This window comes from Gymnogyps californianus, chromosome 3 (genome assembly GCF_018139145.2).
Source record: "Gymnogyps californianus isolate 813 chromosome 3, ASM1813914v2, whole genome shotgun sequence".
In the NCBI taxonomy this organism is placed as follows: Eukaryota; Metazoa; Chordata; class Aves; order Accipitriformes; family Cathartidae; genus Gymnogyps; species Gymnogyps californianus.
This window is the reverse complement of record NC_059473.1, coordinates 43,245,166-43,271,592: the sequence shown is the minus strand read 5'-3', so window position 1 is coordinate 43,271,592 and position 26,427 is coordinate 43,245,166. Positions and strand designations below refer to the sequence as shown.

Sequence of the window (26,427 nt, the reverse complement as noted above, 5' to 3'; positions counted from 1 at the left end):
TTCTTATTCTCTCTCTCCTCAGCCATGAGTCACTATTTTTTAGGTACATTACTTAGTGAAATACAAAGCGTTCATTTTAAAGAAAGAACTTGTTGGTGGGTTTGGAGATCTTCAGAGGAACATATTAGGTAGCCAGCATTTGCCTCTGCCTAGAAGAAAGACCGCAATTCTGTTTCTGTAGTGATCCCACAGGGTGCAAAATGCTGAGTCCTTTCCCAGTTTGGCTTGAAACTGGAGTCAACAACTCTTGAACCAAATATTTAGCAGATCATTTTTCCTAAGTCCTGGAACTATCTAATGTATACAGGTGAGAGATTTTGCTGTTTGTTATTTTTCTAGGAATGGTGTTCGGTAGATTTTTGAAATTCTGCCATTCAAGTTTCCCAGTGAAAATTTGAGGCAAATTGACTTAATGTTTAAATGCTTCATCCACAGTGAATTTGCTTTTTTTTTTCCCTCTCCTACACTTGTAAATGCAATGTTTTGGATAGCTTAATAAATGCTAAAATATTTTTAGAGCTTTTTACACAGAAATCAAAAATTTAAACACAATAATCTGGGTATCTTGGTGTTGAGAATCATTCATTTCAGATCAGAAATATTCTTGTCTCTGATTACTTTGGTAGTTCACTAAATTCTGTGAAATATTATGTTGCTGAATTTTTTTTTTTTTCTTCTTCAAGTAACTTATTCTGTTGTTGGGGAGTGATGAACATTCTGTAGTTTCATTCAAATTTTGTAAGGTCAAGGAAAACGTTCTCAATGTTTCTGTTAATTTGGGTCGAATATGCCGTGAACCAAACTTACAGAACTTGGTGTGAAGTCTTTTTAGTTGCACTTATGTTTGGATAGGAAAAATAGTCCTGTTGTTTCACAGCTAAGCGTGTAAGATCTGTAAATTGATTATACCATAATTGCATACTGGAAGGTTCTAACACATTTCTTTCAATCTTTTGGTACGTATTTCAGACAGTGAATGCTACAACTAACCCACTCATTTGACTTGATGTTGTAGCCCTACATCCTCTATATCCAGACTTGACATTGCACAGCCTTTTTATAGTGTTTGTCCACTGAGGAAAATAACATATAGGAAACATCCTTATATGCTATTACTGCAGGAAATGCGAGACTCCGGTGCTTCTTGTGACTCTCTGAAATTGCAAGAAGCTGCAAAGTAGAAAATAGAACTTTATTAGGGAACTGAGACCTTTGTGTGGAAATGACAGTTGAAACACAGACTTGCTCCAATTCAAGATTGCACACTGTTTATCCTTTTTGTAGCTCAGATGTCTGCACCTACCGATCTTGCCTAGTCCATTCTCAACTCATGAGTACCATGGCATGGGCAGGGAGGAGACAGAGCACGTGTGATAGACTTTCTACTAAGATTTATTCTGAAATCCCAGTGACTTTTCCTACTTTTTCCAGTGAAATCGTAATCACTTTCATAAATGATTTCAGGATTTTTCTGGCTTGATGTAAAACAGTAGAGAAAATAATACCTTAACACAGAGATCTCTTTAGGACATTTAAAAGTTCAAGCAAGGGACTAATGGAATAAACTGATTTGTTGATCTTCACAGTAAAATTTGATCATTTCTGCTTGATACAGTTTATCAGTGAAGTACAAAAATTCTCTTATATGCTAAAACATATAGGAAAGCATTTCTGACCTTTCTTTTTCTTTTTTTTTTTTAATTTGTTTACTTGTTTGTTTTTCTTCTTCTTTCTTCCCCCCCCCCCAGCATCGATTTTCTTGTTCAGAATGTCTTTTACCACAGGCCACTCTTTGAAACCTTTTGTGAATAGGACAATGTTCAGGGGCTTTCCTTGTAACTTGAAATGCAAATGTCCCAAGGATTTGGAGGCTACAAATATAGTGGGTGGTTTGAATGCAATACAGTAGGAAGCATTTTCTAAATTCTTTATCTCATGCTTATTCTGCATGTGTTTAAAGCAGTTAGGAATTTTGGGTTCATAGCCATTTCCTTTTTATAGTCTAACTGCATTTCATGAAGGGTACTTTCAGCACTTTTGCTTCTTAATTCTGGGCGGATTTTTCATTTCCATCAGTTTCCTGTTTTTCTTTTGGCATATTGGATGAGTTCAGACTGCGGGCAAGATTAGACTAATCAAGAAGTCAAATTCAGAGAGCCAAGTATGAAGGAACCCTACTGTAGGTGGGATTTGGAAAGAGCTTCCTGAAAATGAGATCAGGAAGGTGATGATTAAAGGGAGTGATGACATTCACTAGTGTCTAAGGGAGGACTTCAATCTGTGAGGAAATGCTTAGCTAAAAGTTTCATTTGTTTTGCAGCTTGATGTAACCAACTTCTGTTGCCCCTATGCATAGTTCAGCGAGTTTTTAATAAATAGTTTTAATATAAACCTGACACTGATTTTTGGACTGATTTCAGAATACAGCAATAAAAAACAGGTATCTGTTTCTTTTGCATTGGAATAACTTTTTTCCTCATATTTTTAAAAATTTCTTTTGATAGCCTTTATTTCCTTCATTTATGCTGTTATTTTTGATCTGCTGCGTGTTTTTCCACATCTGTGGGTTCGATAGTTTTTATACATTGTTGTCTCATTACTGACAGAAGATCTTAACTTTGGAGCAGAACTGATTGATCAGTATACAGCCTGGTTACTGACACTAATATCTGACTTTTCTTTCCTCCTTTAGTAACATTAGTTCCAGAATGTCCATGTGTTGCTATAAATGTCACAGTCTCCCCCCCTGCCCCAATCCAGTTACATTAGAAAAGCACTGAAATACAGACAGAAATAAGTCCTGGACGACATGAGAAAATAGCCATAAACCAAATATTTCCATTAACTTTTATTTAAAAGTCTCAGTTATATCATGGTAAAGCATTGTAATTAAGGCTAGGAGTTTTTCAGATTTGTGCACTCATAAATCCATGTCAGACCTTATTAAGAGAATGAAAGCATTTGATTGCACACATTGTGTGTGCATTCTAAGCTAAACTGTTTCTGTAATATGAAAAATTTTAATTTCACAACCTCTACTCCAATATTTGACAACTTCATTTTTCAGGAAAATGCTGTCTGCGGATACCCATCAGTTAGGCAGAGTTCCAGCTAAATTGCATCATGAGCTTATTAACTCCCATCTAATCATCCAGTCATGGCTGATTAATCACTTCTCCTGGTGCCTTGTTTTAATAAAATCTGTTTTTCGTGCCACTGACCAGCAAACTGCTGTCTAATTTTATGTGTGGGGTAGTCTTTGCTGAAGGGAGCAAAATACAGCCCTTCTCCTCTGATCTGAAGGGCCTTGTGTGAAGGAATCATCACGTGCAATGTCTTGCATGTATAATTCTCGTTCCGTGTTTAAGGGATGGGGAAGATGTGTGTTTCCTCACAGAGCTGAAAAGCTTTCCCATGCTGCGGGGAAGGAATGGAGGCTTTTCGGGACAGGAATGCAACTGTAGCTGGTGGATTTTTGAATATTCAAATAATCTATCTCCAACTGTGGAACTCTGAATTCATTAATTACTTTGTATTAGTAAGCAGCAAGATAACATGGAGAGCTGGCAGCTTTATAATTTTCTCAGCATGGGAGGAGGCGGAAAGTAATTTCATCCCTCATACAAATGGAAAAAGGTAACACTCCCTATTTCTTTTAATAGGTGTTGTGTATATTAATGAATAAGCCAAGTTATCAAGGTACTGCCTTAAAAAAAATATGAAATTGGCAGTTAAATGCACTCTTGACAATTTAAGCTCTCTGATTTACACTACAGTAGCCTAGTTAATAACATATCTGAAAGCTAACAGTGGTTTTGAATATGACAGGCCGAAAATTTTTTCAGGTTTGCTAGCAAAACCCCCACACATAGGAAGAGTCAGAAACAAACTCAGAGGTCTCTTAATATAATGAACCAGAGCTCTTTTAATTTCCTAGCACTGACCAGAAAGTTTTCTCTTTTGACAAGTCATAGATGCAGTAAGGCAAGAATTATTTTTTTACTCAAACTTTTGAGCAAAAAGTCCAAACTGTAGCTTCTTATTTCTGTAGTTTATTTGAGTGTTTTCATTGGTCTAAGGGTTGTCTACAGGTGCCAGGCATAACTCACTGAAGTAACAAAATATTGCAGCAGTAATTTTCTTTAGAAATTCTTTAGATAAGTCCTCATCAGACAGTGGTGTGTGATGAAGAGAGACAGAGCTGTTATGTCCAGCAATGTTAGCTTGTACTTATTGCAAGGTCTTTGTATCATGCAGATGGACTTACTGGCTACCAGTGGAAAGCTTTATGAAAAGATGAGGTAGTTCAGAGGCTTATTCTAATTAACATCCTGACTATTCTCAGCTATTTTAGAGATGCCGTGCTGCCAACAGGAGAACAGGAAATACAACAGGGAAAAAAAAGGTGCAAAACTTTTGCAGATAAAACAAATACTGTCATTTTCTCCTCAGTGCACCTTATTTAGCATCAGAAGTGATTGTTAGCAGGCCATTTCAAGTAAGGCACAAAAAGAATAAGACTTGGCTTTGATCAACTGCACTTTGATCAAATGTAAGTACTGGAAAAAATCAAGAAGTGCAGGCGCTGTATTTTTGCATTCTGCTTACCATCAGGGAGAGGCAAGGACAGGAATAAAGTCATTATCTATTTCAAATCACACAATCATGACAAGCAAATATTTCTAGCCTGGCACGTGGGCTCTTCTTTTGCGTGTGCCATATTTGGAATGAGGATATAAGAGGACGTATGGCATAAAAGCAAACATTCTTATCATCCCAGACAAGTTTCGTATTTTGGAGGTAGATGGCAGGCCTTTTTCCAGCCTTACCATGACCATTGGATCTCTAAGGTGCTCAAAGTTTTCTTTCTAGGATGATGGTCAGTAAAAACTGACTTTGGGAGAAGATAAATTAGTTTATTTCTTCTCAGTTAAGTTTTCTGATCTAGGTTGCATACAGAGAAGGAGCTAAACCAAATAAACATGAAAGCACAGCTCATGAAGCATCTTGAACACAAGAGTCTGCAATGGAAGACAACCCTGGGCTGGAAGAGAAGACATATAACCAATTAACTTGTTGAATATTAAATTCAGGAAATCAAGATGTCTATGAAGATAATCAAGTGTTGTAACAGAAACAAAAATACAATTCAATTTGGAATCCATCTAGTTCAATTCTAGTTACGCTCATCTTGCTTATCTCTATTAGAGAGTTTTAGACAGAGGTTTTGCTATATGTTCTCAGTTTCCTCAACTGAGAAATGGAAAAAAAAAAAAATTATTTTTCTAATAAGATTCCCCTGCTTCAGTTCAGAAAAATGAGTGTGAGCATAGAGGAAGTTATAACATCCACTAGCTGGAATGCATTGCTTCATTGAGATTTCAGGTCACAGTCCCATCTGTGGATCATGGCAGTGTATCTGTTGCAGTTTTCATAAATACTTGTAGAGAATGTGATTAGCCATAGTCAGCTAAGATTCTCCTATACTGTGTGGAATAAAGTTTCTTAGTGTTTTTGTACGCTGCTCCAGCAGATGAAAGAAAACAAAATACAGAAGCCAGAGTTACAAATGGTAGACTGTTTTGCACAGCTTAAAGTAGCTTACTTTCCAGCTTTGTGCACTGGTAGTTAATGTTGCTGTATTAGTGGATGTTCAGCACATGTTCTGTGAGCTTGCTTTATGTCAAGATTTAAAAAGTGCGTGTGAGAATGACTCCTCATAATGGTGAAAAGGTCCCTCTTTATTTCTCTTCATTTAGTTCATGACTCCTTATGACAAGAGAAAATAGGCTTAACAGAACTACTTTCCTGCTGTTTTAACTGGCTTTTATGTCTGGTTAATGTAATGCTGGATATCTGCAGTGCTCAGAAAAAGTTGTTGGAAAACCAGCCCTCCAGTTTGGATTAAATGCATTTAAAAAGAAAGCTTGGCTGAAAAGATTGGAGCTCTTACATGCCTCTGAAAAGAAGTCAGCAAATACAGATCACTCCCTGAAGTTTCTGGATTAGCATTGCAGTAAATTATTAAATTGTGACTGTATGTTCTTCGTGGAGGACTTCTTACTCCAGTTATATGAAATTCGAAGGGAAGTATTAAGACTCTGTAGTATAGTGTTCTCATCTAGTTCAAGAAGAGAAATTATTTTGTAATTCTAAATGCTGTCTTTGATCTATTGCTTAATTCTTAGAAGGCAATTTTGCATCCTTCTTTTTTCTCCTTATAGCACTACCTGTATTCTTTAGACATATGGATGTATGGGTGCCATACCATTTTAGTATCCATAAAACACTACTCTCTAGTTTGAAGTGTCATATTTTCTACTCATTAAATTAGTTATGTTGATGGCTATTTGCTAGCAGTAGGCAGCGAAATAATTCTTTTATGTTGAAGTTAGTAGCTTTCTGTAAAATTATTAATTGCAGTGTAAGTAGCTCACTATCACTAAGTAAATTCTAGAGGTGCTGTATCGTTCACCTTTTTGGTAACTCTGTGTCGTGGTTTAACCCCAGTCAGCAACTCAGCACCACGCAGCCGCTTCCCCCTTCCCCCTCCCAGTGGGGTGAGGAGGAGGAAAGGGAAAAAAAAAAGTAAAACTCGTGGGTTGAGATAAGAACAGTTTAATAACTAAAGTAAAATATAAAACTAACAATAGTAATAATGAAATATAATAGTAATGAAAAGGAATATAACAAAAAAGGGAAGGGGGGGGGAGAAAAAAAAACAGTGATGCACAATGCAATTGCTCACCACCCGCTGACCAATGCCCAGTTAGTTCCCGAGCCACGATCCGTGCCGCCCGGCCAACTCCCCCCTGTTTATATACTAGGCATGACGTTCCATGGTATGGAATACCCCTTTGGCTAGTTCGGGTCATCTGCCCCGGCTATGCTCCCTCCCAGCTTCTTGCACACCTGCTTGCTGGCAGAGCACGGGAGACTGAAAAGTCCTTGGCTTAAGATAAGCGCTACTTAGCAACAGCTAAAACATTAGGGTGTTATCAACAGTATTCTCACACTAAATCCAAACCACAGCACTGTACCAGCTACTAAGAAGAGAGTTAACTCTGTCCCAGCCGAAACCAGGACACTCTGGTGTTCTCATGGCAAGATAATAATTTCCCACATTCCCAACTGTCTTATGGCAATGAACCCACTAAATTTTGATATCTAATGTTAGCCAGCGTCATGTTCTTTTCTTCTAGAAAAGTCTTCTGAGTGCCCAGATACATGTGGAAGGACTATATCTAAGTAGCATACTGCATTTGAGGTATATATGTTTTAACATAGATTCTGCTTCCTCTACTGGAGGAAATATTGTAAAGGTAGATAGTCTTTGGATAAAGAAAAAGAGAAAAATCAGTATATACCCACCTAACCATTTTCTTTTTCCAAACAATATGACTTAGTGATCAGGAGAGAAAATGAGCCAAAAGAAGAATAGTTATTGAATTCCATGGATTTGGATTTATTGTGACAAGGCAAAATTTACTGTGCTTCATAAAATAAATGATTATACTGTTCTTTCAGACCGTGGTTAACATAATGTATGATTGAAATAAAATAGTTCACAGTGTAAGATACCATAGTGAGAGGGAACTTACAGAACTGACTGCCAATCCTTGCCTGCCATCCCCCCAACCCTTCCTGAAGTTTAAACCTTCCTAGACCAGTTGGAAGATCTGTACCTGCTAACAGGTCAACAGCTCAGCAAAACCTAAGTAGAGTAATTTATGGTAAGAACAGGTGATTCCAAGTCCAAGGAGCATTAAGCGCTCCAAAGAGGGAGGTCACAAGATGTGGTCTGGTAGAAGGGAAGGTTAGACTTTGTTGTTGTTGTTGTTGTTTGGTTGGGTTTTTTTCTTTGTTTGTTTGCTTTTTTTTGTTTGGGTGGTTTTTTTTTTTTTGGTTCTCCCCCTGGATTGGACTAACATGTGCCTAGCAAAAGGAGCTTTGAATCTTCATGGTTCCTGAATTTGGATGCATACTGGGAAATCCACGGGAAAAGGGGTTTCTGTGGATTCTATTCTGTGAAGGCAGACAAAAGATGGAGTTGTCAATGTGAGGTATAATCTGTGTTTAGATGTGCTGTGAAGCGTCTGCTTGCTTGTTATCTGAATCATAGCTTAGATCTTAGATACAAGCATTAGGCTGAGATATCCATTGTTTCCTTTCATTTCTGTTTGTGAGCTTTACATCTATTTTGTCTACATTAGGACAGTTACTTAGATGTGAGTAATCTTATTTACTTCTAGATTTACCTAATCTGCATTACTAGGAATTTCCAGGCAAGTAAATATATTATTAGGTCATGCTTATGCCTTTTTTTGCCCCGAAATGGGATACTAAATGTCTTGAAGGTCACAAGTCTTCTGGAATAGGTTCCATAGGGTAAAAGCTAACAAAATTTTATCTCCATGCATTGCACAGGCAAGTTTTAGAACTTGGGACAAAGTGGTCTGTAAGAAAGAAATGTCTTTTTGCGACTTCAGTAGCTGGAAAAGCTCTCCCACAGATGGCTAGAGAAAAGGGAGCACACCGGATCCAGGAGGGCTCTGAAGAGGCATACAGCAGAAGGGCTATTGAATATGGCTACAATTAAAATTGCAACATTTTATTGTAGTGTGTGCTATACCATGCTTTGAGAAGCAGATCTCTTTGGATGCATTCATAGTCTTTCCTGTATGACCATCATGTAGGTGTCAAACTGTAGGGTTTGACAAGTGTATATGCACAGTTCAAGTGGTTGTCCTGAGAGACTGCCAAATAAAGGTGCCTTTGGCATATGCCAAAGCCTGTTGACAATTCTATTTAAAGATGGGTATACCAATGCAGATTTAGTGTGTACAGTTTATAAATACTTGGCAAATACTGCACTTTACTGTTGAAGCTAACTGGTGTCCATTAAACTAAAGTAAATAGACAATTCAGCAATTATAAGGCAATTGATTGTACAACTGATAATGTATGTTGCACTTTGAGTGAATTCTTTCTGATACCAATTGTGGCTGCCCTGTTCACTTAAATTTTGGGACAGCAAGAACTTCTCAAAGTAAGGCAATAAAGTGTGAATCAATTCACCTCTTTCTAGCATTGTCACACAGTCAAATTGCTTGTAATACTATGTTCTCAGTGCATATACAATTTTAACAAAACTAAAAATGTATCAAAACCAAGGTAATAAATGAAAGGCTTGTACGTGAATCTAACTTGGCTATTCCTTACTCCTTTTTTTTTAAGACATCATAGTTATATTGTTTGCATTTAGATTTAAATCATTGCTTGCTTTTCTACTTATCAACATCTTTTTATATCTTTTCTTATATTGCATCTATTTTAGAACACTAGGTGTTTTTTAGGAGGAATTTCGGCAGCTGTGGTTTATAACAAAAGTCACAGTAAAGATTATTAAAAAAAAAAAAATAGAGGCAAATCACAGAATTTCTATTATAAATCTAAATGCAGTCCAAATCTCAGAAGAGAGGTAGGAACTGTCAAACTAACAAATGCTTATAAGTTTATCATGTTAATTAGTTGAAAGGTCAGATAGTGTTTTCTAACCTTTGTGTGCTAGCAGCATTGAACAATATTGAAAATATAAAACTCCATTTTAATTGAAATGTATATTAAAAATGAGAAAATATACTTTACATAAAACTATTTTAATAGTCGAGAACTAGATACATTGCCTTTTATTACAGTAATTTTACAAGTAAGCTGGAATCTAAATACTACTGATTTTGAAAATTGCTCATGGTTTGCGCTAAGCTATCTTAAATTATTGCTAAACTTTTATGTGGCATCTGCTAACAAAAGGTCAATGTGTACCTGCAGTAAAACCACAGAAGGCTTGTTATGCTGTGGTATTTTCTGTGCTAAGTGCAGAGACAAATCTACTTCAGATATACTGCTGTTGGTGCCAACTAAGTTTTTAATAGGTAGTGCCATACTAACCTTTCTGGTAGCTTGAAATGTGTTATAGTAGATATGCTCAATCCTTTCTGAGACTGTAAGGTGGTCCAAAGACTTTTCAGAGAGAGTAATTTAAAATCTGTTTCCTTAATGAACCTTGAAACAGTTTTGTTAATACAAAACCTTAAGCTTTCAGAGTGATTCTCTCAGTCCCCACAGGAAAAATGAATGACATTTTGGTGTGCTGTTCTCTGTTCTTATGCAAGATATTCTCTTATGCTGCAGGTTGTAGGGTCAGGGTTTGACAGGTACCCCCTAATTTCACCTTTCATACTTACGGCATTCATTAAAATGGCAAACCTTGAATAGCAGTCACTAAACCTTTTCAAGTGAATAATGTTCACTTATGACAGAGCTTTACTCAAGAGAAAATGGAGATACTTTTTGTGGGAAACTGTGTTCTGTGTTTTTGACTGGTTGGTACTGAATACAGTGTGGAATTAATTCAGCATCGGTCTTCATTTCCTGCCTATTATCTGATATTTAGATGGACATTTTGGACTTCCAGAATTTGAAGTTCTTCCCATAAAATAAAGACAAAAAGTGAAGTATTGGCATTTTAAAGAGGAGATGCCAGGAGAATAGCTTCTACTCATACATTTTCTTTCATACTAGATACATTTCCGAAAATGTGAAATGTTAACTTCAAAATAGACTTTGATATGCTGTATTTAAGGAAAGAGATTTACTGATTTCTTGCTTTTTCTTTCTACAGCTAGTTGATGTGGAAAAATGGGTATGTGATTCTGTCTTTTATTCACTTGATCCCAAATGTTTCATGTTGCCACTGAGTCTAACCTGTCTGTTTTGATACCCTCTGTGTTCATGACCCTTCAACTTGCATGGCTCAAAAAAAGAGGCGAATACATGGTCATGTAGGATCTGGACATTCCTGAATTGTCATACCAAATTTCATGCTACCACAATGACTTTTCTCTCTTAATTTGATTGTAGAATCATGTAATATAAACATATGATTATTGCCTGTCAGTTTTGAGCCTTGCTGTCTAATGTTATAACTCCATTCTGTAACCCACCCTGTCTTTTCCAGTATAGACACTGTAATCCTAAAATGCATGACAGTAAGATAATTAATACTGATAAGTAATGTGTGATGCCATATCTAGCTGCAAATAATGTATATAAAAAATATTTAATAATGGAGAACAGCTGCTACAGAATAAAAAAAATCATTCATAGAACTTAACAAATAAAGTCAAAGCACAGTTCTCTGCTGAATGTGTTGTTAAGGCCTTTCCTAATGTGTCTGTGTATACCATGCATATTTGTTTGGGCATCTGATATAACTCCCCTATATGGGACATATTTACGTATGTTTTTCTCCAATGTAATCTCTAACATCTGCATATGTGTGAGTTAGTGGTCATAAAAGTGTGTGTAGAGTTGTTTGTTCACAGTTAAAATATTAGAAGCCTCTCTGAAAGCTTGGATCATAATAGGCCTCCTTGATTTCTTAATACTTAATTAGAGCTGCACATGACCAGAAACCTCACATGTCCTTTGGTATATGGCCAATAACATAGCTAGAGCACTGGTCTCACTTTATTTCAGCCAGACATTAGAGAATTTTAATCTGTGATTATTACATGTTTATAGTAAGTAGTGACAAGTTATAGCTTGCTTGAGAGTCCTGTAGGTAAGTACGTTGTTTAAATGGTGGCTTAGGCTTTTCAACATCCTTTCTACTCATGTATTCCCAACTATCTATGTCATGTGACTTATATATGTAGATGTTTATAATATTTATTAAACGATAACTGTAGTTAAGTATTAATTTTAGCTAATTGTATCACTATGACAGCATTATCCGTATTCTGTGAATCTGATATTTGTGACAACCAGCAAATTTTTATATGGATTGATTTGGAATGTTTTTAAGCCATAATGATGGTCAGGTTATCTTCTCATTTTGTCCACCTTTTTAATTACAAGTGAGGGCGTTTGGTTCTAAATCTTTAGATTCTGTGTTTTTATTCATATGAAGAATTTTGCTATAAAGAGACAAACAGCAATAAAAAGGAAGTTCAGTAGTATACAGGCACCTGGCCTCATACTTCATGATGCATGAAAACTTGTAAGCCAGAAGTTTATTGGTTACACTTTGACATGGCTTGTTTTTGACTGAAGTATTCAAAGAGTGTGTTCTTGGAAAATACAGTATTACCTGCATAAATACAAGTCAGATCTGCCTTTTTTTTTTTTTTTTTTTTTTAGTTCAGAATTTAGTAACATCAAAATCTTTTGCTTTGGAAAGACTGCTTCACGGAAATATGTCCTTAAACCATTTTAAAAAGAAATGGTTCCCATGACAGCAGAGCTAAATGTTTCGTTCCAAGTTACATCGGCTAAAGACTTTTCCTAATAGACCAATTCTGTAATCCAGACAACCTCCCAGCTGATGGCGATGGAGTGGGTGCTGGCTTTACTTCAAATATGAAATTATTCGATCTCAGAGGAGCCCCAGTTTGCCCTGTAAAGCAGCTTTTAACCCCCTCTATAATTCCAGAGTGTTACCAGAGGTCTTATGGTGGACTGCAGATGTACATACTGAATTAATGCAGCAGAAGGCTAGCTGTTGCAGAGCTGCATTGTCACTGAGGCCAGACACCTCATTCTAATACATATATTTCTTCATAAACCGTTTTCCAATGTAGAGCACACAAGATAAACGCAAGTGCATTCAGTTATGTCAATGTATCTGTGGACACCTTGAAGCCCAAGCCCAGAGCCTAAGTTAGACAAGCTTCATGTCAAATTAATGACCAAATTAGTAACTGAACCTTGCTGCAAGCAGTTTCATGCCGTTCAAATGATAAGCTAAAGTCATCCATTTCTAGCTGTTCCAGCCTGTAAAGTGTGCTAATGAAAATTTTGGAAGGAATTACTCCAGTTCTGCTGTGCTTCTCCTGCGAACGACTCATTCCTTTGGTGATTTTGTTCCAAAAATCTTTATTCTACTGTAAGGCATGTGCTGTCAGTTGAAGCTAGGTAAGAATTAAATGGGCTTAAGACATTCCTTGAACCTTTGGCTTTTTCCTTTTGTCTCTCAGCAGGTGTGACTGTGAGGGCTTGTAGGTCTGCTTCACTGCAGAATCAACAGATTAAGACATCTCGCCAAACATAAAAACTGATGGAAGTAAGGCTTACCTTTTCCATCCTGGCCCCCATTTCATATTTGAAAATGGCTTTTCTGCTTTTAATTAAACTACCAAGGGGGGAAAACCCCAACATTTGATCAGAGGGATTTACTAAATTTCGGCTGAAAGTTAGAAGACACTGAATATATCCTATTTACAGAGAAAATAACAGTAATGAAATAAGCTGAAATTGAATAATGCATAGTGAAAGGAATTCCTTTTAGTTTGCGTGTCATTTTCTCTCAATTTATGAAATAAGGGAAATAATTTTAAAGTGTCTGCTGTGAATTAGCAACTATTGATGTTTGTTTTCAAATTTGAGATTTCAAGGTGGATGTTGTATACTTTAAGGGTTTGATTTTTAAAGGACTTCTGTTCTCATAAAAGCACCTGAATGTCTGTCTTGACTTTCAGAACAGCTGCTTAGCACTGTAACAGAATTCAGTGTAAGGAGTGGGAATTTTCTAGGGCATCTATGGTTTCCGAAACCTCACCTTTTTTACACGTTTGCCTACATATAGTTGGTGAATTATTTTGAAAATTTGGCATTAAGAGCCATCAAGAATGATTGTTTTCAAGACAGATTACTCTGAAGAGCTTTTTACCTGAAAGAAAACCAAGTGTATTGGTTCTTAAATTTAGAGTGCAAGGGACAAGGATTTTCATCCTTACACTGGCTAATGGCAAAGCTGTGCTAACTATAACATTGTAGGATTGTCTGCAACTTTTAAATAGACAGAGGAACCTCTTCTGCTGAAGGTGATGGTAAATCTTTTTTTCTTCCCCACAAATAGTTATTGTGTTAGCTCAGTTTTATGCCACTAGTAAAACTAATTTTCAGTTTCTTTGGAGAAAAGAAACTTGCAGAGTAAGGAAACACACTTTAGACACTTTTCAGAAGAATTGCTTTCATTACAGAGACTTCTGAGTTGAGAAGTGAATAAATTCTGGCTTTCAGGAAAGTGTGGACTGGATAAATATAACAAGAACAAGTGGATTTTGGCTAGAGGAAGCAAGCTAGGGTTGTTGTAGAGTTTGGAGTGAGTCACAAAACAAAACTTCATCAAGACAAATGGTTGCAGTAATATGTCTTCTGTGCCTTTAAAGTAACTAATTGCACATCTATGCTTTATAATCAGTGTGATTTTTCAATCATTAAATGAACTATCTAAGGACTTGATCTTTTTTTTTGAGAATTTTTTGTTCACACTAAGTTCATTTACTTAAATATAGATTTATTTGTCAGAGTACTGTGGTGGGAAAATATGCTAATTGTGCACAAATATTTGATCCCCCATTTTAAAGAATTTGCATTCAAATTTTAAATATAACAGACTGTAGAGGTGACTCAGTGTAGGGAGTAATATCAGCAATGTTAACATAGGATCACTCAGTTATTCTCATACAGATCTTGAGGGAAAATGGGAGGAGATAGCACTGTATGATGTTAAAATGAACAGGCATATCGAAATGGAGTGACTATGGAAATACTGCTTAAAATGCCACACCTATGGCTATAGTTTCAACCACATCTGCAGTTCCATCCTTAGTGTACTGTATATTGAGTGGATGCTAATTCACAACATCAAGAGAAAGTAATACAAACATTTTCTAAGTACACTTTTTCTTTCTGGAAGAGATCTGTGTGTAAATCTAACTGAAACTTATTTTAATAAAATAGTAGCATTTCCAACTGTATACTAGGATTCTTTTGGTATTTCTCCTTTGGTCCATATTATAGATCTGAGAACTTCAAGCTGTGTTCTGTGTAGTAATTACTGTGAATTGCAGCAAACTCTCTGCTTTCAGTTTACTAGTTCTCAATGCTTCTTGATTAGGTTAGTTTAAAGTTCTAGTATTTCTATGTAAGCAAATACAAAACTACAAGAATAGTACAAAAGATATAGTCAGGAAATAATCTCTAAATTAAAAGGATTTTAAAACTAATCTTGGCAAATTTGCTATAAAAAGTCCAAATAAATTAGCATTACTATTTTGCTCTTTTCATCTAGCCAGAGAGCCCAAGAATTAAGGTGAGATTATGATAAGTTAGAAGGTGTTTGAACAATCATAGTAAGTGATATGCTAGCCAAAATCTGTCCAAGGAGCCAATTAATATAATAGCTGCAAACAGCTGTAAATATTTACATTAACAACACATCCTTAGTGTCCTCAGATAAAGCTTCAATAAGTTTTAAATTTTATTAATTCATTTATTGTATTTTGAGAGAGAGAGAACAGTTAGGATGATGGATAGAATGATGAGTGTTATGTACCTCAAATCTAATAATTTGAAATCCTGCAAAGGTTTTTGTTTGTTTGTTTGTTTTGGGTTTGGGTTGGGGTTTTTTTTGTTTGTTTGTTTTTTTTTTTAATTCATATTCCAAGCCATACAGGTAATCTGGCTGCTGAGTGCTAAGTTTAGTTCCTCCACAAGGATCATATTCATGTGACACTAAGCACTCACATAGGCATTTGTCCCCAAAAGATCAGATAGCATATGCAGCTGAAGACTTAAGTCAGTGGAATATGATTATCCAGTTGTTCGTTACATTCAATTACCAGTCCTACCTCTCAGGATAACTTTTGAGGAAATTGGATGCTAGAGAAACAGGTGCATGTAAAACTCACAGCACATTCCGATTTCTTGAACAAGTGAATTCTAAAGGTGAAATGGTGTCTTCGATGCATTTAGTCATCAAATTTGCATTGATTTCAGTAGGACAGGATTTAACAGAGACACTTACTTGTAGTGCAGAAGTACGTCAGAAGTCCAGTTATTACCTTGTTTCTGAATGCTCAGTAGAGAACCTCCAGCAGATTCTTGAATTTCAGTATCTGATACAATATAGGTGTTCTGTACTTAGTTCATAACTGGTCAGCTCTTCAGATATTGAAGGCACTTTTGGCGTTTACACTGTAGACAGTGTAGGGTTAGCAAGTTATGTAGACTCCTAATTATGGATAAGGCAGAGAATCAAACACTTCTAGTGCGTAATTGGTCCCATCCTACAGAAAATGTCAGCTTAATAAAACAGATGAATTGCATTCTAGAAATGACTGTCTCTTCCTTGACTGTAAAGTAAGTCTACACAACTAGCTGAAATCTACATAGTGCAGATAAATCTCATCCTTAATAACTCTTAAGACTGAGCTTGTTTTTAATAGTGTTTCATGCTGGATATTGCATACATCCATAGGGTTTGTTAGGGTGTGTAGAATGTCACATTTCAAATGTAAACGTGACCAAACTCTACTATCATCAGTGCCGCTCCACTGATGGAGTAGGAGCTTTGTGTATAACTAAAATAACGTCATCACAATTTGGTCTCTTCTTTTATTTTTAGCTGAGTTAGTGTTTAAGTGTACAACAATTATTTGTTGTACTTAGTGATTGTATCAGTCTGTCTTTTTATCACTTTAACATTTTGGTGTTAGTCTTTGGCAAACAATACCTTTCAAGAGCAATGGATGTTAGAATGACATTAAGAAATTGCAAGTTATAGGTCTGTTCTATCTGTTTAATTTTCAAATACACATTCTGAATTGCTAATGTTAGTCCAGAAACTTATGTACGCTGTCGTGCTGAGGCACAGAGAGCAAGGGTGGAGGAGCAGAAAGTTATTCCCTCTGCAGAGGATGAGTTGGAGAAATCTCTTGTGTAACAGCCTGTTGCCTACCTGAAGTGCATAATTTCTGTTGTTTTGCTTCAGGGTGTGTTTTTGGTTTTGTGTGGCCCCCCCCCCCCCCCCCCAAGCTGAGAGTTAATGTTTTTCAAAGTAAGCGTTCTCCTTTAGCTAAGAAGGGATTTGGTCTAAAAACTTTGGAGAACGTTCTTGCAGAAGGGTGTGACAGGAGTACCTAGAACCCTCTGCCCAGTCCATTTGCTGGTAGCTGGGCAGCTGAGGCTGTCACCGTTCATGGCACGTAACTTCTCAGGCTTGGCCTGGAGTTTCACAGGGGCATTTTCTTCGCGTTTGTGGACATAACGTGCATTTAAGTGTTTGCCATGAAGAGAAAGCATTTTTACAACAATTAAGTTTCAGAGTATTTCTTCCCCTGGTGGTTTTGAAGCAGTAGGTGGATATGTGTGTTCAGACTTTCCTCACCCACTCTTGTCTTTCAGGTTTTCTAGCTTGAGGGGGACTGTTCATGGCACTTTCTGTCTCTAAAAATGACATGTAAACCATCTTCAAAATTATTAAGGAACCAGAGTAACTCTAAAGAACACGATATGACAGATCCAAACAGATGACAACTGTTTCTCTCTCATTTGTTACAGTTCATTTAATATGTCAACTGAAGAGAATGAATTGTTAAATCTGGTCTTCCAAAAAATCCAGCACAAGAAGCTGCTGTATCATTTTAGTAATCAACGGAAGAGATAAACTATTCACTTTAATTTGAAGCTAGTTAAGAGATTACAATCAAGCAGTTAAATAAATTATCAAGAAGAGAACCAGAAGGTTTCACAGAAGGACTGTTGTTTAATGTACTTGTAATATGGAAAAAGCAGTGGGGTTGCGTAGTTCTCAGAATAAAATTTCATAGATGAATGACAGTTGGAGGAGGCTGAGATCTTTGATGGATTTTATCTCCTTGATAAACTGACAGCATGATGGCAAATGAAAGTCAGTATTGACAAATATAGGAAAGGTTATATTAGAATTAATCATGTAATTAACTTGTTTCTAGATTAATGAATTTACACACACACCCCACTGTATACAGCTCAGCAAAGACTACTGGGAGCCACTCAATAAAAGCAAACAAAATATTGGGGTGACAAGAAATGGGATGAATAATAATGCCAAAATGATCATACTGTATTTTAAATGCTTGCTTTTGGGGACGGTGGACAGGGTGCGTGATCTTTAGTTTTGGTCAGTTTGTTTGTTTGTTTCCAAATGTCTACTACTACCAAATAGACCTGGAAGACTTTTAAGGAGAGAAGTCTTTGAACCTTTTGGTATTATTAGGTAATACTTTTTTTTTTTTTTTTTAGCTAGAACATCTTGTACATCTTTGAGAACAGATACTTCTGTTTTAAAAGCATGTATGAAATGAAAGCACCCAGCCTTGCTTGAAAGCTCTCCAGTTAGACTCTCTTTTCATGTAGGATAGAGATTTGCTGCCAAACTTCAGTCCTTAGCTTCAAACTTTATGATATCAAAACATGAACTGATGAGGTCAAAAGAGGAAAAGGTGGCCATAGAACTCTCACAAACAAAAATAAATCACTGCATGTAACGTAGCATATCACTCTCCTTTTATTCTTGAGCAACCTTAATGAAAATTAACCTAAAAGTTTCCATAATCTTCTGACATCAGTCATGTGGCACTGAATTTTTTTTTTAACCACTGCATGAAATACGAGTAACACTTTAATTTTCTTAATTTATTGTGCATTTACATACGATATGTTGCTACAATAGTGGTGTTGCTCTCCAGCACTGCACTTTGAATGCAGGACTGTACAACTCGCATTGTACTAAGTTAGAAACTATCTGCAGAGCAAGTTGTTTAAGATGATCAGGCATGGCTCCTGTTTTATCTGTACTGTGTTTTATCTTTAAGCAATAAGTATTTAATGTGCTATATTATTTAAAGTAAAAAAATTCTAAGAAAACTATTGCATAAAAAAATGATGAAGCCTTGTTCTGAGCAGCTGTTTTGCTTTCTAGCACGAGCTATAATTATGCTAATTGCAATGATAAATGTTCCTTTTAAATGTGGTTTGTAGTTCTGTGTATCCCACTCACTTTTTCAGGGAAAACAAATCCCATTTTTAAGCACCTGAAAGCAAATATTCATTTCACATTTTCTCTTTTTTTCCCCTTCTCATGGCTCTACAGAAATTTATGATGAAGGTAAGCAAGTTAAACACTTGGTATTATACTTTCTGTGAATACCTACAATTTAATTTAATTCATTCTTTTTCTTTATTTTTAACATCAACATCAAACTTGCATTCACTAAAATAGCACGTACTGAATTTTGTAAAAGTTTGGATTTAGAACCCACAATGACTCTAGCTTGGATTGGGGTTATGGTTTATTTAGATCATGAAGGACCAAAGGCAGGCACTTTTGTGGAAAGAGGAATCTGGGCTGGCTTCTCTAATTCTCAATTCTTCCTTACTCTTTCAGTGAGAATGCAACACTATCTGGTAAATAAGAAATCTTGAGACAATGAATAAATAACAAACAATGCAGTAAAACATTTGGGCATTTTGGGAAGTGGGAACAGCACACTGTTTCTTCTGTCGCAAGAATGCTGTTGTGATGGTGTGGTGTCTCAGTGGGGTGAGCGGGGAGCCCTTGGGCCGGGCTTTCACTGCCTCAGGTCAGTAAGCATGTGCAGGAGCTCTGCTTCTCAGTGCTTTTATTTTTTATTTATTTATTTTTTATTTATTAAGACTATGACAAGGCACTTAGTGAACCTCCAAACATTTTGAATAACTGACATTTGAATAATTGGGTGTGATATTAGCCAAGATGTGTTGGTTATCCATTTTCTACTTTTTCCTTTACTTATCAACATCTATTCCTAGTTCATCTTCTAAAATGATTTGTTTACTGATTTTCATCCCCTAAGAGTCTGCTGTTCTATGGTATGGTCTTGCTTCATTGTCAGTCTCCAAAAGGGAGGAATTCTGGGCTAGATAAGCAGTGCTATTTTAAGGGCTGGATTTAATGATGTCAGAGGGATTTTCTTAGCATGACTCCTCTGCTGATCCATCTTTTCTTCCCACTTGGCTGTCTGTCTTATTCTTTATCTGTGAGTTTCTTTCTCAAGTGACAAGGATGATTCACATTCCTTGTATCATACAGCAACAGAAAAAGCTTAGGCACAATCCTTAACCTGTGAAAAATGCCCTCCTCCTCCACTTACTTAGCTCTAAAATAACCAGGAAGATTTTTATTAATTCCTTCTATCTCCTGTGCAGTGAAGGAGGAGGAGTACGGGGAAAGAGAAATCTTCACTAGGCTAAGGGAGAAATCGATAAATTTTATACTCTCGGGCAATTTTTTTCCAAACCGCTGAAAGTGCTTGAAAGTAGGCATTTGTAATGGAAGTATTGCCTCAGCCATAAATATAAATGTTTTTTTTACATAGAAGGCTGGAAACAGATGATCAATATTATTTATTATTTATTTTCACTGCTGTATCTGCTTTTCATTGATGTGAAGTTTCCCACTGCTGGGAAAGTGATAACATAAACGTAGTGTTGGAAATATTAATCATGAGGTATATTTGAAGTGTTTCTAATTACGTGGCTGTTTATTCTGCCTTCCGACAGGTCAATATTAGCAAAATTGGGATCATTTAGCGTGGTGCTGGCACAAATGTTTATCATCATTACCAGTGATTCCAATCTTTTTAATATAGATAGTAAAATATCTCTGTGTCCTTAACTGAGTAAGCATGCTCATGATTTTTATTGGCCAGTTGATTTATTCAGGTTCAGATTTTTATGTGATATTTATATAAAGCATAATTACACATTTTCATGCAGCTTTTAAAGCAAGCCATCCTTAGGAAACCTATAGTTTAGCTAAACTCTTTTTTCTGTTCTTTGGCTTGGCACGACACAAAATAGGAGGTAACTGCTGATCATGTCAATGACAGATGTTGGTTTTTTTTTTTTTTTGTGTGTGTGTGTCACAGTGGCCATCATTATCTAAGAGTAGGTACCAGCAGAGTCATCACTCATGCTAATCTCCATACCTGAATTTTTGTAGCACTTACTGTTTTGTAATGAATTCCATGAAAAGTCAATCAACTAAATAGTGATTTAAAAGTAAGGTGTAAAGACTAGAATATGTATAGCATATATAATGTCTTGATAGGTTCAACTTCCTGTTTGTTATTCCATTATAACATGGTATAGAGGCTACAGTGAGACAAATAAAGAGGTTTTAAACTGGTTTGAATTCACCCTGTGGTGTTGCTGTTATTTGATACGAGCAGGGTGAAGGAATATTACCACAATGCCACATGTCAGTGAATTGATTTACTTTGCATCTTTAAATTCTAAGCAACTAAATGCTGAGGGTTTGGTACCAACCACTCGAAATGGCAGCCCAAGAGCACAGTAATTGCAGAAGGGTCTCATTAGCATTTTTGTTTTTTGGTAGAAGAATTTAAGGCTTCTGGGCCTGGATGCTGTTACTTGGGAAAGGAAATTCTGTCTTTTTTGTGTCAAGATTTTTAAAGAAAATGGATGCTTCTATGAGCAAGAAGAACAAGTAAGACTCCTTGGCTCAAACTCTGTAGCTTTGTTTGTAGTCTTTACCGCTTGCAGCATTTTCAAGTTCTCCGATGCTGCTGGAGATGTAATTTCCCAGCGTTGCTATTTCAAGTGTGAATTGTTTAGTTTTGCCTGACTAATCTTGTCTCACAAGCCTTCTAGCTCCGTTCCAGGGTTACTTCAGAAGTTCTGCAGTGACTCAGCCTGTTTCCACACATTCTGTTTTCACCACTGCTTGGGGTTTTCTGGGCTCTTTGGCCGGCATTCATCCCACAAAACTGAAATGCCTGACTTACAGCCATGGATATCCTAAGCTCCCTGTGTAACCACAAGCAGAAGCATAGGTATCATCAAAGAGTTGCTCAGATTTTAGGTGGGCTGAACTACTGACCAAAAGTGCCTTTTTCTCTCCACTGGCTGTTTAGTTGCCTTAGGCTAAATTAATCTAAGTTTGTGTTTTGTCATCAAGAAATTCTTTTAGCTTTTCATAAGCTGTTACTGATCATGCTGGTATTAAGAAAACGAGCCTTCCTGTGTTTTCCAGCTGGCTGTTGCCTAGTATTAGAAAGAAGCTCTCATTAGTCATCTGAAGTTGTGTTCAGTATGAAAAAATTTAGATGGTGATATAATTGTGGGGAGAAAGAGGTCTCATCGAACACTTATCTGTGGTGGTCTCCAATTCTAGTCAGCTTGTAGGATTGCGTCATCACTGCTGTTTTTAGATAAATCCTGGCTTCCATCAGCATTGGTCTAGAACAGATTAAAAAATTGCATATTAATAATGAAATCAATAGATGAGTAGTTTTTACATTGCTATGGAAACATCATTTTGAGCATCCTTTCCTCTACAGAAATGGTTGTAACATCATGCAAATATTTATGTGTAGAACCATAGTGAGATGGTTTTAGACTGTGGGACATCCTTCCCTCCTATTGCTCCCAGTTCCTTTTAGTCTTTTTCCAGTTTCTTTCACTTCATTGCTAATTCTGCCATCATGGAGTTTTCCTTCTCATGAGTGAGGACTCAAAAGCTTTCAAGATCTACATTTATTCCACATCCTTTCAGTACTTTTCATTCTATCTTGCAGATTACTAAATGGGAGCTTTAATTTGTTTAAATGCAGGAAGCCTTGAAGAATTATATATAAACAAAGCACATGTTCCTTGATGTGGACTCATAGTTTTCTTTCTAAAGAACCAGCTCAGGTTAAATACTTGTATTAGCCTGCTGGTTTAAAAACTTTCACCAGCCTGTTGAAAAAGGCATTGAAAAAGGCCAACAGCCTTACATCTCTGATCTTTACACTGGTAGTTTCTGACTGGGAACAGCATAGTCCAGGGCCTAAATACACTTTTACTCAGAATGCATGGTAGTTGATTTTTTTCAAGCCAATACTTGTGATCAGACCCACATTTCCTATTTGATTTCTCTTTCTAATGGATCAAAACCACAATTTCATAAATATAATGACTGCTCCTGAATGGAAAATTTGGCAGCCCCAACATGAGTCCCAGGGAAGGGACTTTGAGAAGGTTCCATCACTGGAAGAAAATGTGCTTTGTTTATATATAATTCTTTAGGGCTTCCATCACTGGTGGGTGCAATTTCCTGCTTGGTTTATTTTTGTGGTGGTGATGGCTTTTAATTTAAAAGAGTTCAAAGCAGGTAACTGTAGGATATTCTGTGTTTAGTTATATACTTCTGCTTACGCATTTGAACCAAGTGTCTAGATTTAGAGATAGGATTTTTTTTTTCCTCATTCTGTAGTTTTCTAACAGTATAAATGTTAGAAATAAACTACGGAGCTTCATGAAATTTAGAACACACTCATGATGGAGAAAATAGTGCTTTCACATTTATATTTGCAAGTGGTTTTGTGGAAGTATAGGTGTCCTCTGTTTGACACGCTGTTGTCTCCAGCATCTATTTTAAGTGTAAGATGGCCATCACTAGTAGAAACAATTAGCTTTTCCCCTCATCCAAATGTGTCACATTGATGTTTAAATATGAAAGTTGGCAATATTGTTATTTTAAATACCAAGTTTGTGTGTTTTGAAATTGCTGTTCCATTATTACATGTTGTAGTTTTAAGTTGCTGTTAGCATTTTAAGTCTGTGACAACGATAAATTCAGTAAGCATTGATTTCCCAGTTGGCATTGGCAATAAAGGGTTAACTTAAGCTTTGTTTCAGAGGCTTGCTCCATTTTTATGAAGTGTAAGTACTCAGTGCTTTAAAGGACATTGTTTTACTCCAGTGTATGTATGAAATAGTCACTAAAAGTCGTATTTGAAACTTTTAATGTTATCTTGCAGTATTTGCCTTGGAAAATATTTGTGAAGAAAAACAGGGAGCACATTGCTTCTTTTACTGTACAGCTGCTCTCACATGTTAAAAATTTTCAGTGCTGTGAAAACAGTTGTGTAGTATTTTTTTAGAAACCCATTCAGAGCAATATTGAGTGGTCCTAAGTTCCATCTAGACTATTTGGGCTGGTGTTTCCTATGGCTGGGTCTGGGGCACAGAGGAAACACCAGGCTAAGCAGCTGGTTGCAATTAGGTTGTAATTTACCATTACTGTAAATTATATGGATTGCATTTTTGAAGGATTTACTACTGATGTCTTGTAGCTTATTGTTTCACTTGATTTTTTTTATTTTTATTTTTTTAAGTCTATCAAAACTATTTGTACTGTCATTTTCCCTACAGCATGTGCCACTAATTCTGTTCTGCTGTTATGGGTTCATCATGGAATGAGGCAGGAAAAGCCATTACATCGTTCTTAAAAACTCACTGTGTTATCTTTTATGGTTTTCTAGAGAGTGTGCTTCAGTTCCTGTGTTCTTGTGACACATTCACTAGTTTTAAATTGCTTTCATGGGTGACTAGAATTGTCTGAATAGCTACGTGCTAAATGCAATTGCTGTCAGGCTTTCTCAAGCACTAGATTTCTGTATAATGACAATGTTACAAAAGCTTTGTCTGTACACACACAAAACACTGAAATAACTATCCTGTTTAAGTACATGCTTTCACATGTTTGTCTTTCTCTGGTACCTCCCAGAAGCTCATAGCTTTTTCCCTTTTCATACATTTGGAGATTGTGTAGACCTGTCAGCAGAGAAACGTCAGCATTTACTTGCAGTAGAGTACTCATTGGTCTAAGAAATGTTTTCTCTAGTAGAAATAAGGCTGTTCTCTTGAAAAGAATGGAAAGGTAATGGCTATTTGACTCAAAAGCTCCTTGGATGCCACAGGGCTATTCACTAGTCTCTCAAAATTCTCATCGTAAGTGAGGTTCCGAGAAGCACAAATGGCTCCAAAACACTTGTGCAATGTCACCATGACTAATTTCCTGCAGCTTCTCATGTATGGCTACAAGTGTAGCAATGCAGCCATAGGCACAGTGGTGCAAGTGCTACTGTGTGAATTAACGTCAAGGAAATACCTGTTTTAATCTGTCAGGTGATTGCATGTCTGTACATATGACAGTTGTGTACATAGAAAATTGTACAGATATAAAGGGTTTGTTGAGTCATGTAGAACATATCTTACTGCAGGATTGGTATTCACAGTAAAATATATGAATTTTTGTTCAATCTAATTATAAATATTTCACGGTATGCTGCTTCCATCATGTGCACATTTTACTAGATAGTTTGTAGGTTATAATTTTTAAGCTTTTTGGCATTTTAATCCTATTTCTATTAAGAAAACAGGAAAATAAATATTTCCCAATTTTAACTTGTTTTCCTTCTTTTTTTTTGTTTCAAGATGACACTCTTTACATCAAATTAACCAGCTCAGATCTTAGTAGGCTATTCTCTTTGCCTGGTCTAACAATGCATTGAACTTGAAAGCTGTTTATATATTTTGAATGCTAATTTCTTCAGCTCTAATTGTTGTTGTTGTACTCTAAATTGCCTTTGCTTTGGCAATGGCTTTTGGGTAATGAGATAACTCCAAATTAATCTTGTATTCCAGCTGCAGAAATATTAGACTAGAGATGGGCACTTTATATGATGTTTTCACAAGCAATGTGGATTTGCCCTATATGCTTTCAATCTCAATCTATTGACTGTGGTGTTTACCAGTTCTGAAGGCTTTTCAAGTCTTATTCTAAATCCCGAATTCTTGGAGGATAAAATAAGAAGGGTTTTGCGTTCATATAATTGGTACTCCTGAACGACATAGCTTATAGAACTTCAATAGATAAATTCATCTTTGAACACAAATGTATTTTTATCCAGCCTGGTTTTATTCAAGAAACGTATTGCCCAACTTAGAAATTAATCTGAAAATTGGAAATTAAAAACATAAAGCAAATAAGACTCGTGAGAAATAACGTGGTGGTTAGAAATTTGCTTGCATTATAATGCCATTCATATATTAGTGCAAAAATGTGTGGGCATTACTGATTGAATTAGTCAGGATTGTGGCTTCCAAGAAGTCTTACTTGCAGTGTCTTCTGAACTATTAGTATTTGAATATTACTAGAAACTTGGTGAAACTTCAGTGGCACACCTCATCTTGGAAAGTTGCATCTTTGCCGTACAAGTCCAATTGTTAACTTTTAAATTTATTTTATTTTATTTTTTTTTTTTTAACATGTGAAAAATTTACAGTTCTCTGCAACATTCTAGGTAGGAATGGATTATTCTGAAAATCAAAGCCTCTTTCAGTAGACAATCATGGCCCAACAGCTACTTACTATGCAGTTTCTGGCATAAAAATAAATGCTGAGTATTTAGTTATGAAATGAGCCTTTAAAATAGGAAATCAGCTTGTAGGTATGTACATATCCTGGAAGGCAGGCTCCAAAATGGAAGGCAGTTTCATAGTACCAGCTTTGTCTTCTATCCTCTCCTGTGTTTTTCTGTTTCATCTTTTCACTTTCCCTCCATGTGGATGGCTTGATTATAATTGCCTCTCAGAAACCTTTAAGTGGAAAATGCTTGAAATGTTTTTTGCAACTCTTTGTTGTCTGTCTAAGAAACAGAAACAGCAAACTTGCTTGCATTTTTTTAATAGGCAAAATAATTGTGG

The 26,427-nt window shown here is 36.2% G+C and overlaps 1 protein-coding gene across 1 annotated transcript in view; it reads left to right on the top strand.

Moving 5' to 3' along the window:
• RYR2 (ryanodine receptor 2) overlaps nucleotides 1-26,427 on the top strand; it is a 341,359-nt gene that overhangs the window by 37,036 nt on the left and 277,896 nt on the right. The window contains exons 4-5 of the mRNA XM_050893208.1: nucleotides 10,685-10,705; nucleotides 18,983-18,997. Of these exons, the coding sequence (XP_050749165.1) occupies nucleotides 10,685-10,705; nucleotides 18,983-18,997 (36 nt within the window). The remainder of the gene's footprint in view (nucleotides 1-10,684; nucleotides 10,706-18,982; nucleotides 18,998-26,427) is intronic.